The sequence below is a fragment of the Canis lupus genome, chromosome 7 (genome assembly GCF_003254725.2).
Source record: "Canis lupus dingo isolate Sandy chromosome 7, ASM325472v2, whole genome shotgun sequence".
Classification (NCBI taxonomy): Eukaryota; Metazoa; Chordata; class Mammalia; order Carnivora; family Canidae; genus Canis; species Canis lupus.
The window spans coordinates 78754046-78766485 of record NC_064249.1 but is presented as its reverse complement, the minus strand read 5'-3'; the positions used below and the strand labels follow the sequence as shown (position 1 = coordinate 78766485).

The following is a 12440-nucleotide window of genomic DNA, read 5'->3' as shown; positions in this document are numbered from 1 at the left end:
GGATCTGACCCATGATGTTCTCTTTGGTAAACATTAATGGATGGCCAGTGGGCCAGTAGAAGAAACCACAAGACATACTACGGATGCGAGAGTCTACAGACGGCAGTTATGACAGCCCCTAGGTGCTCACGTGTCGAGCACCACGCTAAGCCCTTCACGCAGCTGACGTCTGGACTTTTATGTCCATTCTACAGATGAAGAAACTGAGGACTATAGTCATTGAGGGCAAAGCCAGGCAGTAGCATTTGGTTGTCATTCTTCAAGTGCAGGTCCCTGGACTCCAAATCTCATGAACGTTGTCCATTATGTGTCTCACCGCATTCAACTCTTAAAACCAAGAGTCATAGTAGTGTCGTAAAGACCATCTATTAAGGCCTTTCTCCAATGTACCATCTTGACGACGTTCTCACTAGGAGTGTTTGAGGGGGCGATCGGCACAGAAAGGAAACTGAACTCCAAAATGAAAAAACCAAGCACTTTGGTACTCACCTTTCGCTTGGCACAGGATTTGGTTGTTAAGCTGCTCTTTCTCATCTTTTAAGAGAGCATTTTCTTGCTCCAGGACTGCAACTTGCTGAAAGGGAGAGCAACGGGAGAAAATGTTTGCACCGTGAAGGTAGGCAAAGGAAAGGCTCCATTTCTGGGGTCTGAAGTTCAGCTGGTGGTGTTTAAATGCTCTTTTTAAAGAAAATCAAGTCAGCCCAAACTGCTGTCATTTCAAGGTAAGAACTGCTACACTGAAAGAAAAATCCCATTAAAAGAAGACAGAAGAGCTCATCCCTCTTCATGGTCTTCCAGTGGCCACAAAAACCTCATGCAAAGTCTGCACCACGCTCACATGCCATGTGCAGGGAACGACATCAACAGGCTTTCACTGACTGTATGTGGCTGCTTGTCTTGGTAAACTTTGAGCCCTCAAATCTGAGTGTCACCAAGGCTCACAATGAAGGATTATCTCCAGCCTTCATCTCACTTGCCCTCGCCTGTCTCCCTGGACCCAGCACAGTTCAGGTGCCACAGAACGAGGGCCACTTCTGCTTGTTCAGCTTCTGACAAGGCCCCCAAAGGAAGCATGAAGTGAGTGTTACTGAAAATGGCACAAAAAGAAAACAACAATCAAAGAAACAATTCTGGTCTGCCCAGAGGAAGAAGAATTAGAACAGTGTGTGGCAAGCTTTCTAAAAAATGAAAATCTTTGGCTATTCCATATTAGAGTACATATCTGTGCCAATTTAAAAATGTGACAATTCAGATGTGTTCTAAGAGAATTAGAAATTATTAGTTGTCATAAAGGAGAATGAGAAAGGGGTCTATATCTTTTGTAACATGGGAGTTTGCCTCTGCACTCTCTGGACCCCCTGGACACTCGTTTTGCAGGAGGCCACCGAGGCCATTTCCCCACCAACATTGTGTCCCTGCCTTTGTGACAAAGGTAAGGAGGTGAGCATTGCAGAAACCAGACGGGAAGAGGAGAGGAACATGTGCCCCGGGCCCTTAATTCAGGCATCCAGACTTGAGTCCCACTTCTCTGAGGCTCTCTGAGCCACCACTAAGTCAGCACAGGATGGCCCTGCAATTACATCATGAAGCACAGCACCTCTGGCCCAAGGCAAAGACACTAAGCTTCACAGCCACGGTTCTCTGGCTCTTGGGAAACTTGACACTTACCTCACAGGGCTGCTTTCAGGATTAAATGAGATGATGTATGTGGAGTAAGAGCAGCAGGCACAGCCTAGACCTGCTGACCAATATTTATAGGTGGTTCTACAACATTACCTTCACTGGGCACTAAGTAGAAACAGACTTTTAAAATCATTCCACCACTTAGCAAAAACTTGAAAACATCTATTCTGCATAGGTTATTTCACAAGACAGGAGAGAAGGGAATGCTGGCTCAGTTCCCTCTATGAGGCTAGGAATGTCCTGATTCCAGAAGCAGATAAAGGCAGATAAAGGCATCACAAGAAAGCCAAAGACTGCTATCCTCTGTGTACACAGATGCAAAACCCCTTAATGACATGCTACCAAATGTTCATGATAAAAACACTCAATGAACAAGGAATAATAGGTGGGGCCTTCCTCGACCTGATAAAGGGCATCTGTGAACACCCACAACATCAGGCTCTGTGGCCAAACACCGAATACCAATTGCACCCATAGGACAAACAAGGCTGTCTCTTCTCACACCAAAACCATTCAACGTTGTGCTGTTGAGATTCCAGCCAGGGCAATTAGAGAAGAAAAACAATTCAGAGGAAAGAAGAGTCTAATACATGGCTGAGACAACTGGGTTTCCACATACAAAATAAAATTGGACTCCTACCTCACACCATATAGAAAAATAAGCTAAAAACGTATCAAAGACCTAAACATAAGAGTTAAAATTATAAAACTCTTGGAAGAGAACATAGAAGCAAATTTCTGTGATGTTGGGTTAGTCAAAGGTTTTTAATACATCAAAAGTATATGCAACCAAAGAAAAAAATAGTTTTAAGTTGTACATCATCCAAACTAAACATTTTTGTGCTTCAAAGGATACTCTCAAAAGGAAAGCGCAACCCACAGTATGAGAGTAAATGTTCATAAATTACTTATCTGATAGGGGACTTGGATGCTGAATATATAGAGTATTTACAACTCAAAAAAAAATCCAATCAATAAATAGAAAAAAAAATTGAACAGATGCTTCTTTATATGGCCAACAAGCTCACAAGATGTTCAACATCATTAGGGAAATGTAAACCAAGACCACAATGATTTATCACCTCATGTGTACTATGATAGTTATAATTTAAAAAAGACAATTACAGGGATCCCTGGGTGGCTCAGTGGTTTAGCGCTTGCCTTTGGCCCAGGGCATGATCCTGGAGTCCCAGGATCGATTCCCACATCGGGCTCCCTGCATGGAGCCTGCTTCTCCCTCCTCCTGTGTCTCTGCCTCTCTCTCTCTCTATCTCTATCATAAATAAATAAATAAATTTTTTTTTTTAAAAAGACAATTACAAATGTTAGTGAGGACGTGGAGAAATCAGATTTCTCATATGCTGATGAAACAAACCAATGCAGCAGCTTTGCAAGTCCCTTGAACGTTACATTTTAACCCAAGATCAACAAATTCCTAGGTTTGCAAGAGGACTGATAAAATATGGTTATGTTCACATGACGAAATACTGTTTAGCAATAAGAAGCAATAAAGTACTAATCTACGTTACAACATGGATGAATCTGGAAGACACGATATGTGAAAAAGGCCAGTCACAAAAGTCACACGCAGTACAGTTCCATTCGTAGTAAATGTCCAGAATAGGCACATCTAGAGGCAGAGAGCAGGTTAGTGGTTTTGCCTAAGGCTGGGACTGGGATGGGAATGGGGCAGGGGGAACGTGGTGTGACTGTTAACAGATACAGAGGCTGCTTTTTTGGGGGGGGGGGTGACAAAAATATTTAGAAATTACACAATGTGGTAGTTGCAAAACTTTTTTTTCTAAGTCACTGAATTGTATGTTTTAAACAGGTAAACTCTAGTATGTGAATTATATTCAATAAAGCTCCTAAATAACCATTCCACAAATACACCAACCTGCTGAGCACAATACCCTGTGTTCAATGTGTTAAAGGATAAAAAGAGGGGCCTAAGGCAGGCTCCCAGGTTTGGGTGTGAGTCTTCCCCATAGGTTCACCTCCGAGACCAGCAGGTGGCTCCCAGTTCAAGGCCTCACTTCTGGCTATTTGGGTCATTTCCTAATCCCCCTGGAAGGGGGGGGGGCACCACTGCCAGCCTGCATCCAACGAGTCCCGAGTCCCGAGTCCCGGAGGGGACAGGCCCGGGGGCTGAGGCGAGAAGACGACTTCCTGGGACCACCTCCTGGGAGATCCCTTGTGGACCCACCTGCACTCCTGTCAGGGAAGCACCTTTGATCTCTGCCAGAGCCCCGAGACTGTGAAGGGCAGAAAGCAGCCCCGGGGACGCCGGATCTGGGGCAGACACCTTCCCCACGGCTAAGTTCCCAGGATTCTTGAGTCTGGTCAAGGTCAGCCTCCGGAGCTGGGGTCCAAGTGCAGCTCCCCAGTGCTCAGCATCGTGTGAGAAGGCTTGGGAGAGAATTCCAACAAGACGGGTCCAGGACTGAGGTCCACCTGCCCCCTGCTCCCCAGGGAGGCAGTGACCCCTCCACCCCCAGGCACCTCGCTGCTCAGGGACTGACGGACCCACACGGGGCTTGCACTCCAAGGCTCTACAGGGAGAGTTGCAGATACACGGTACCACCCAGGCTCCAGCCCGCTCTGACTCTCTCCCCAGCAGCCCTGACACAGTCCCACGTCATGTCCTGGCTCAGACTTTTCAACAGCCTTCAAGATGCGGCTCCAAATCACAACCTTCTGGGAAACCATCCCTTCTCCACCACACGGTGTTGCTGCTTCTCATTCTCTGCGTTCGGTGGCCTCAATCTCTAGTGGCCTCAATCACCCAAGCTCCCCGGGGGTGTCACACTCAGAGTTCCTGGGACAAGCTCATGAGCAGTGTGGGGTCACCCTGGCAGCAACCTGGCTACCCTGCAGGGCCCTTGCCTGCCGTGCAGGTGATAAACCCCATGGTGGACACTCAGGCCGAGGGGCACCCTCTGCCTCCCTGCGGGCCTCAGATGAGAAAAGGCTGGTAAAATGGTATGTGCCAGGCACTGGTAGCACTGAGCTGCTGACACCAACAAGTTAGTGCGTATGACACTGGACGCAACTAATGAATGACCGCGGAGACTGTGGCCCAGTGCAGTGGGCAGGGCCAGGTAGAGAGCGCAGCAGCAGTGCTGTGACAGCTGCACCTACCACGCTCACACTCGTGCTTGCCCCAGGGCTGACACCAGACAAAGCCATTGCCCACCTACCAGATACTTCCCAACACGACTCTGCCAGGAGCTGGGGACGCAAAACACCCTGCATTCCAGGCAGCTGGCTCTGAGTGCATCCCCTCACGGGCGCAAGAGACAGGTACGCAGCAGCAGCAAACCCGTGAGGCCCACACCAATTCCTCCAGGCTGGGCTCCAGGCCTTGGCACTACTGCTGCACTCGGCCGGGTAATTCCTCATCATCAGCAGGGACTGCTGGCCCCTTCTCACGAGATGCCAGTCACACTGCTCCCACCACACAGCTGTGACCCCCAAAGGGTCTCCGGACGTGCCCAAAAGTTCCTTGTAGGCAAAACTGCCTGTTGTTGAGAATGGCTGCTGGGAGGACATGGAGCATGAACAGAGCTAACGAGGGACGGATGGGGGCTCTGTGAGGTCCCAGGGCAGTGGGCTGCATCAAGCAGATGTGTGGATTCGTCGGCAGCCTGGGAGCTCTGGGTGGAGGAGGACCCGGTGCAGAGGGGGAGCAGGACAGCTGTGCGGTGGTACGTGGGGTGCGGAAACAGGACCCAGAAAGGACAAGGCTGGGGACATGGAGAATTGGAGAAATGGCTTTACCCCCTCTGTCCTTGGGTGAACTCCACTGCACACACCTCCCTGAATATGGGCTGCGGGGGGCCCAGCTTCTTCCCGCCCTCGGCTTTCCACCTAAGCATTGCCCTGTTCCCCCTGCTGAGCTCTCCGCTCCCTTCACCGGGGTTTCTCCTCTTGGTGTCCAGGCTCCCTTGCTGCTCCACCCCCCCCAACAGCACTGACAGTTGGTGGCCACCGTTGTGCGATGGGACACAACATGCCCAGCCAGCAGGATGGGCCTGCCGCTGCCACTGAGGCTGGACCTGCCACGTCTATCCCTGGAGTGTGCTCTGTGATCACGTAGCTCCACGGAGGTCACCGTGATCGGGGACACAAGCCGCCCACATAGCCTGAGTGCCAGAGCTGCACTGCTTCCCTCTGGCTCTGATCACAGGGGTGGGCCTCTGAGGAAGCTGCATTGTGGCTGTGAGCCTTATGTCCAAGTGCCCCGGGGAGATGCGCTTGCCTCCCTGCCCGCACTCCAGCCCTTCAGTCCTGAGGACACTGACCCTCACGTGTCTCCAGGCACGGCCGGCCCTCCAGGCCTCCCGCTCGTTAGCACAATGGGACTTTGCTGGCAGGTATGAGCCTCTGCAGCTATGTGGCCTCCCTTCTGGGAAGCGTCAGGGATGCAGGCTACAGGGAGGGACGCCCAACCCCGACGCTGGCCACTGCGTCCCTCTTGCATGTGATAACCACCACCTGTGCTAGGGCTGGGGACTCAACATCTTTCAGTAGCTCCAGTTCTCTCTTGGGCTGAGGTGGGGTGGGGGCGAGGGCAGTATGACCCGGAGGGTCTCCTACATGGGACTTAGGGCAGGTCATCATAACCGACACTGAGGCTGAATCCCAGCACCATCCAGCTAACTGAGACCCTTAAGTTAAATGAAACAAATACCCAGTCTCATGCTCAATAGCTGCCTTTGCTGAGCCATCGGGTGCCCCTCAAAGACAGTCGTTAAGGAAAAAAAAAAAAAAAAAAAACCACCCACTGCCCTTACTAGTTAATCTTTATAATACGAGCGCAGCTCTGAGCTTTTGGCTTTGTCTCCTTTCAAGCTGGGTATTTATATTGTAGAAAGAGCCAAGAGCAAGGTTTCTAGAAGAAAACTGCTGGACGAACTTATTGGACAATGCCTATCAGAAGAGTCTCACATGACTGCCGCTCTGTCCTGGGGCCTCTGTCCTCAATGCTGCGCACAAACTGTCTGGGAGACAGTTCCACGCTCGGCCCTGGGCAGTGACAATGCTAGTTCTGCAAAGTCTCGACACAGCTTCTTGTCTGTTCTGAGAGTAAGGTTAGTAGGAAGACTATTTTACAGGGGAAGTTATCTAGTCAGAGGGAAAGGGGTCTAAGCAGAGGAGAGAGAGAAGGGAAGAACAGACCATGCAGAGGGTACTGTGCACCGAGTAATGTGCAGAAATAAAATTGGAACTCACATGGGATACATGTAGGTACCCTCAGTATTTGCTTTTAGGGAAACCAAGGCACAGAAAAGTTAGAGACCTTGCCACAGGCCACACAGCCAGGCAGGGGTATAGCTGGCCCTTGCCCTGTGCAGTCCAGGTGCAGGCTCAGCCGTTAAGTACTATGCTACCATGTGTCCCGACAGTCCAGGAGGCCGACACATGAAGGATGGCGATGTCGAAGGTCCGTAGCAGGCGACACATGACTGGTCCCCACGGCAAGAGTGATAGGAAGATGCTCAGGGTAGGAGAGCACGGTGTGCCTAGGTGCCTAGGGTAGAGTTGTTCCTCTCCCCAGATGCTTCATGGCTAACGTCACTGTCAGGGTCAGGGGGCTCTTCCCGATCTGACCCCACTATACCTCGCTGACCTCAGCACCCCCTGCCTTCCCTGTTGCTCAGTCACTCTGCTTCCTGCTGCTCGTGCCTGCCCAGCCTACTCCCACCTCAGGGCCTGTGCACGTGCTGTTGCCCTCATCACCTGCTTATGGCTCATCCTCACCCCACTCAGGCGTCTTCCAGGGAGAAGTCTCCAGCCACCACAAGCCAAGCCTCTCCCTGTACCCGGAGGCTCCTCTCTATCCCCTTTCACTCTGCTTTATTCTTCACATGCATGATGGATAATTCGTATTTGATCCCCATCTGTGTAATGACCCCAAATATTTGAGCTCCATCAGAATATGAAGGACTTTAAAAAATTGTTTCCTTTTGCCCCGGGGAGAGCCTGGTAGCTGACAGGCAGGCACCCCATGAGCGTCTAGTCAACAAACCAAGGCCTGCACTTCAGGATGTCTTCAACACCACTGTGTCCTCCACCATTGGTGTGGGGTCCTCATTCCAGCAACCACCAGCCTGGAGCTGTGGGAATGCAGCTATGTCCTGGTCGACCAGAGAAGACCTCTCTGCACCTTTGGGGAAAGACTCGGACACCCCATTGTGAGAACCCCACTATTCCCCAGGTCCCATCTCTCCACTTCTACTTGGAAAAACCTAAGACCTTCACACTGGGCCTACCTGAGGTAACCATCCCACGGTGGTGGGCGGGCGACAGAGGACATGGTACGACTCAGCCCCACCACTGAGCGCTCAGGCGCCAGGGGCGGCTCTTCGTCTCTCAGGTGTCAGGGACCCAGGCTCAGAGCCAGGCCACTGGCTGGAGGTGGCTCTTCCCCAGCCACCTGCAGCACTGCAGCAGGCCAGGCCTCACAGGCGCTGACTGTGGATGACGAGCCATGGCTGCGCATCAAGGGCGGCCCTGGGCACCCCCACTCTCAGCAGGACACAGGACGGCTCCTCCGACAAGCCAACGGCGCTGCACGACAGCTGGTACGGGGTCACAGCTAGAAGAGACCCCACCACACAGGATACAGGTGGTAAGGCTGAAGGCCTGGGGCAGCTGCCCTAGGGGGCGAGTGGGAGGAGCCCCTGCATGGGGGTGAGTAGGGGGTGAGCCCCTGGGGCTGTGGCCACAGCAGCCAGCTCCTGCCCCTGGGGGCCCCAAGCCACGTGGCCCCAGCCAGGCCATCAGCAGCAGGGAGCCCAGAGCCCCCAGGATGCCAGTTCCAGTACTGCACCTGCTGACGGACAGCGAAGCGGTGATCAGCGTACCCTCACAGCACTGCCACCGGCTCCTCCATCCTGCTTGGGGCACCGCAGCCCCTGGACCAGCCTGAGACCAGCTGTCTGGTTACGCAGTTGTCAACGTTGGACACGGCGCCTCTGAGGAGCATTGAACCCTGGCCAGGCACCAAAGATGGAGAGCGGAGGCCAGCGTCTGCCTGCTCACGGCCGCTGGAACCTGAGGGCCGTGAGGACCCTGGCGGCAGTCATCAGCTTCCCGTTGTTTCTTGCACACAGGCGGGCAATGCACCTCACATGCTGCCTTAGGCCACCGTCTTCTCCTGCTACTGGCTTGGGAATCTGCTTATATCATGGAGTCAAAGAAGGTGCATTTCTCTCCTGCTTCTGTGCCTGTTGTTCTCTCTCTTGCAGCGTCTGTGAATCTTTTTTCCTTGGCAGTTCCAAGCTCTCATAGTATTTAACACACTAGCTCAACACGCTCCCAGGATTTTTTTTTTTTTTTTTTTTAAGGAGCAGAGAACAGAGCCCTCCTGTCTGTTTTTCCTGCCTATGGAGAGTTTCCTGCTATAAACCCTCAGGGTCCCTTGGATCGAGACGGAGACGTTTTTGGAGCCCTGTGTCCTCAGACCACCATGCCCACGGAGAAGCTGGTAAAGAGACGGGGGGCTGAGGAGTCTCCGTGGGGCAGACATAGGAGACACCCAGGTTCTGTGAATCTGCTGGGTGAACAGACATCCCACATGCGTCATCTGACCTGTGAGCACGTGCAGGGAACCTGCCTCCCTTTTTCTCCCGGGGTCACCAACCTCAAGGTCTGCAGTTCTCATCCCGGCATCTTCTCTGCCTTTGGATCCCAGCACCTTGTTTCTCGTGCACACAGAGGAGTGACTGTCCAGCTGTTCCCACGGCCAGGAGACCCCAACGGTGTAGTTCCACTGTCTGCTGGTTACCGGCTTACAGCTATATTTTACAGGAGCCTCCCAGTCCCACTTGCTTCCTCCCAGAGAAGGAAGCCACGTCAGGCCTCATGGACGGGTTTGCCTAGGTGACATCTCGGGGCGGAAGTTGCTCCTCTTCTGGGCCAGGGGCCGCCTGCACTGGAAGGCCCACTGTATTCACCACCTAATCCCCACGTTGGGAAGTCCCTGGGATGGAGAAGGCAGTAGCCGGTGGCACAGAGGCCCTGCCAGGACACAGAAAGCATGTAGGCAAGCTCCAGGTGAGTGGGCTCCGTGGGCAACATCTCAGACCCAGTCTGCATGCTGCTCAGCTGTGCTGGGGCTCAGGCTGGAGAAGGGGTGGGGCCAAGGGAGAGGGGAGCACTGCAGAGCAGGGCTGGGGCCTCTCCTCCCTAGAACCACCAAGTACCACCTCACACTGCACAGCATTGGCCAGTTTTGACGTCCAGAGGCATGAGAGGTCATTTACACTAAGGCAAACGGACAAGGGCACAAAGGCCAGAAAGCTTTCCCACAGGCACTGGGTAACGGCAGACAGGGAGAAGACCTACCTTCCAATGCTGACCCTACAAAGCTTTCTGAGGTGTCATGTAGCCTGCTCTAGTTTTTTAATTTGAGATCATGCAAGCAAGTGTGCACACACGCGTGCATGGAGGAGGGCAGAGGGAAAGGAAGAGAATCTCAAGCAGATGTCATGTCGAGTACAGAGCCCGACAGGTGGCTCACTCTTGACCCTGAGATCATGACCTGAGCTGAAAGCAAGAGTCAGACGCTCAACCCACTGAGCCACCCAGGTGCCCCAGCCTGTTCTATTTTTTTTAAGATTTATTTTAGAGAGAGAGCAAGTGAGCATCCTGTGAATTGGGGGAGGGGCGGGAGGAGAGAATCTCCCAGCAGACTCCAGCATGGAGCTCGATCCCACAACCCATGAGATCATGACCTGATGCTTAACCAACTGAGCTGCCCCAGTGACCTCTGCTCTAATCTTTAAATGCTGAAAGTCACTCCTATGTCAGGAACAGTGACTCCTTCCCTAACTAGATGCTCAAGCCTTTGTGACTGTCCAGGAACGGAGGCACTAAAGGAGCGGGCCAGGCGCCACTGGCCCCGGGATGTGTGGGCTGCTGCAGAGACGCAGGGCAAACGACCGAGTCCTGTGTCCATGGAAGGCTCTCCCTGGACGTGGCATGTCCCTGGTTTGAACAGTTAGTTACCTTGAGGGAAGAGAAGGAAATCCCTACACCCTGACTTTTGAGGTGGGGCGTGAGGGTGACCTGGGAAGATCTATCTTACGAGGCAGAGAGAAAACCTGCGGAGCGTGCCAGCCGGCATGGCTGAGTTGGGCTGGAGCCGTCAACATCGAAGGCAGAGGTGACTTCACCAGAGCCCAGTTGCTGTGAGTGGGGCTGTGGGTGCCTCCATCCCTGCAACATGAAGGAGAAAAGCCTCTGCCCCATGTACCACGCTGCTTGCTATAAAGGACCAGGCCACTGGGCCGACTCTGTGGCTGCCCTAGGCTATTGGACACAGGCCTAGAGGCTCTCACACACACTCCTTCCAAGGGAGGCTGCCCTGTTCAGTGAACACCAACATGTCATCAACGCTTGTTTGGTGAACGGCCACCTGTTCACGTGGTCCCCATAGCATAGGCACTGTGTCCGGGTGCAGAGAGACAGCCAGTGGGTGGGCACAGGCCCCAGCAGAGCCCATAGCGACTTACAGCCGAGGAGGATGCTGCCCTTTGAGCCGGCCCACTGCCACGCACTCCCACGGGCCTTCACGTACCTTTCTGAGCTCGTCCTTCTCCCTGGTGTGTGTGTCCTCCAGGACCTTGCGCTCACAGTGGGCCCTCTGGAGCTCAGCCCGCAGGTTCTCGACCTCCTCCTGCAGCCTCAGGCCACCGCCTCCCTGGCTCTGATGGTACTGGGCCAGCTCCTTCTTTAGCTTCTCCACCTCCGTGGCGTGTGTGGATGTGGCCACCGCCAACTGCTCTGACAGCGACTTGAACTCTTTGTTCTGCGGGAGCACCAGCAAAGAGTGGGGGCGGGGGTAGGAAGAGGGGAGGACAAGGAGACAGGGGCAGGGAGAAAACACGAAGGCGATTAGAAGAGGAACTCTGCAGTGGAGGACATCTCATAGTCGCTGCATGCTGAGCACCCTCCTGGGGCCCCTGCTCCCCACCCCTGGACCCTCCTGTGAGCCGAGGAGCAACACCTCAAGGGGAAAATGCCAGCGCCGAGGCGAGAGGCCTTAGCGAGGGCAGCCGACTGCAGTTGGTCTCCGACGCCCAGCCGGCTGGCCCTCACAGCCACCTTGCAAGTCGTGGGAAGGACCAGGGCCTTCCTGGGTTGGGCCTCCCCGTCTCCGGACCTACCGGCACAAAGGCTGCAACCCCATTGCCAGCTCTGACACGGAGGACCCCTCTCAGCGGCTCTTCTTCCAAGGAGGCCTCCAGGGACCCCCGGGTGCCCACCGGCTCACCCTGTGACCCTCTGACTCCACAGCCGGCACCCCACGAATACGTCCGCGAGCGGCACCCTGGCCGGCCGGCGCAGGTTGGCTAGGGGATCGGGCGGTGCTCACGCGGAGGAAGCATGAGGACCTGGGGCCACAAGCTGGCGCCGCAGGAGGCAAGACGATCAGCCAAGGGGGACCAGCAGGCACAGTGAAGAGGGGGTTCTCGAAGTAACCAGCACACAGTCACTCATTCTTCACAGCCACCCGCGAGGGAGCTCGGGGACCAGGGCTGTTGGCTCAGACGCCAGCAAGGCCAGAGCATCAGGATTCCATCCTAACTTGCACCAGAAACCACACTTCCATGGGGAGCTGCGGAGAGTAGTGGAGAGCAGCCATGGGACCTGGTGTGATGCCATCTGCATGTGGGACCTCCAGAGAGACCTGCTGCTGGGCCCAAGGGGAACCCGGCCTGCTTCCACATCACGGGGTGGCTCCCCCT

General features: G+C 54.0%; 1 protein-coding gene across 2 annotated transcripts in view; it reads right to left on the bottom strand.

The window, feature by feature from the left end:
- Positions 1–12440, bottom strand: part of MYO5B (myosin VB) — a 334661-nt gene that overhangs the window by 41411 nt on the left and 280810 nt on the right. For both annotated transcript variants that reach the window (XM_025429624.3, XM_049111936.1), the window contains exons 22-23: positions 11270–11500; positions 490–574 (exon numbers count right to left, since the gene is read on the bottom strand). In XM_025429624.3, the coding sequence (XP_025285409.1) occupies positions 490–574; positions 11270–11500 (316 nt within the window). The remainder of the gene's footprint in view (positions 1–489; positions 575–11269; positions 11501–12440) is intronic.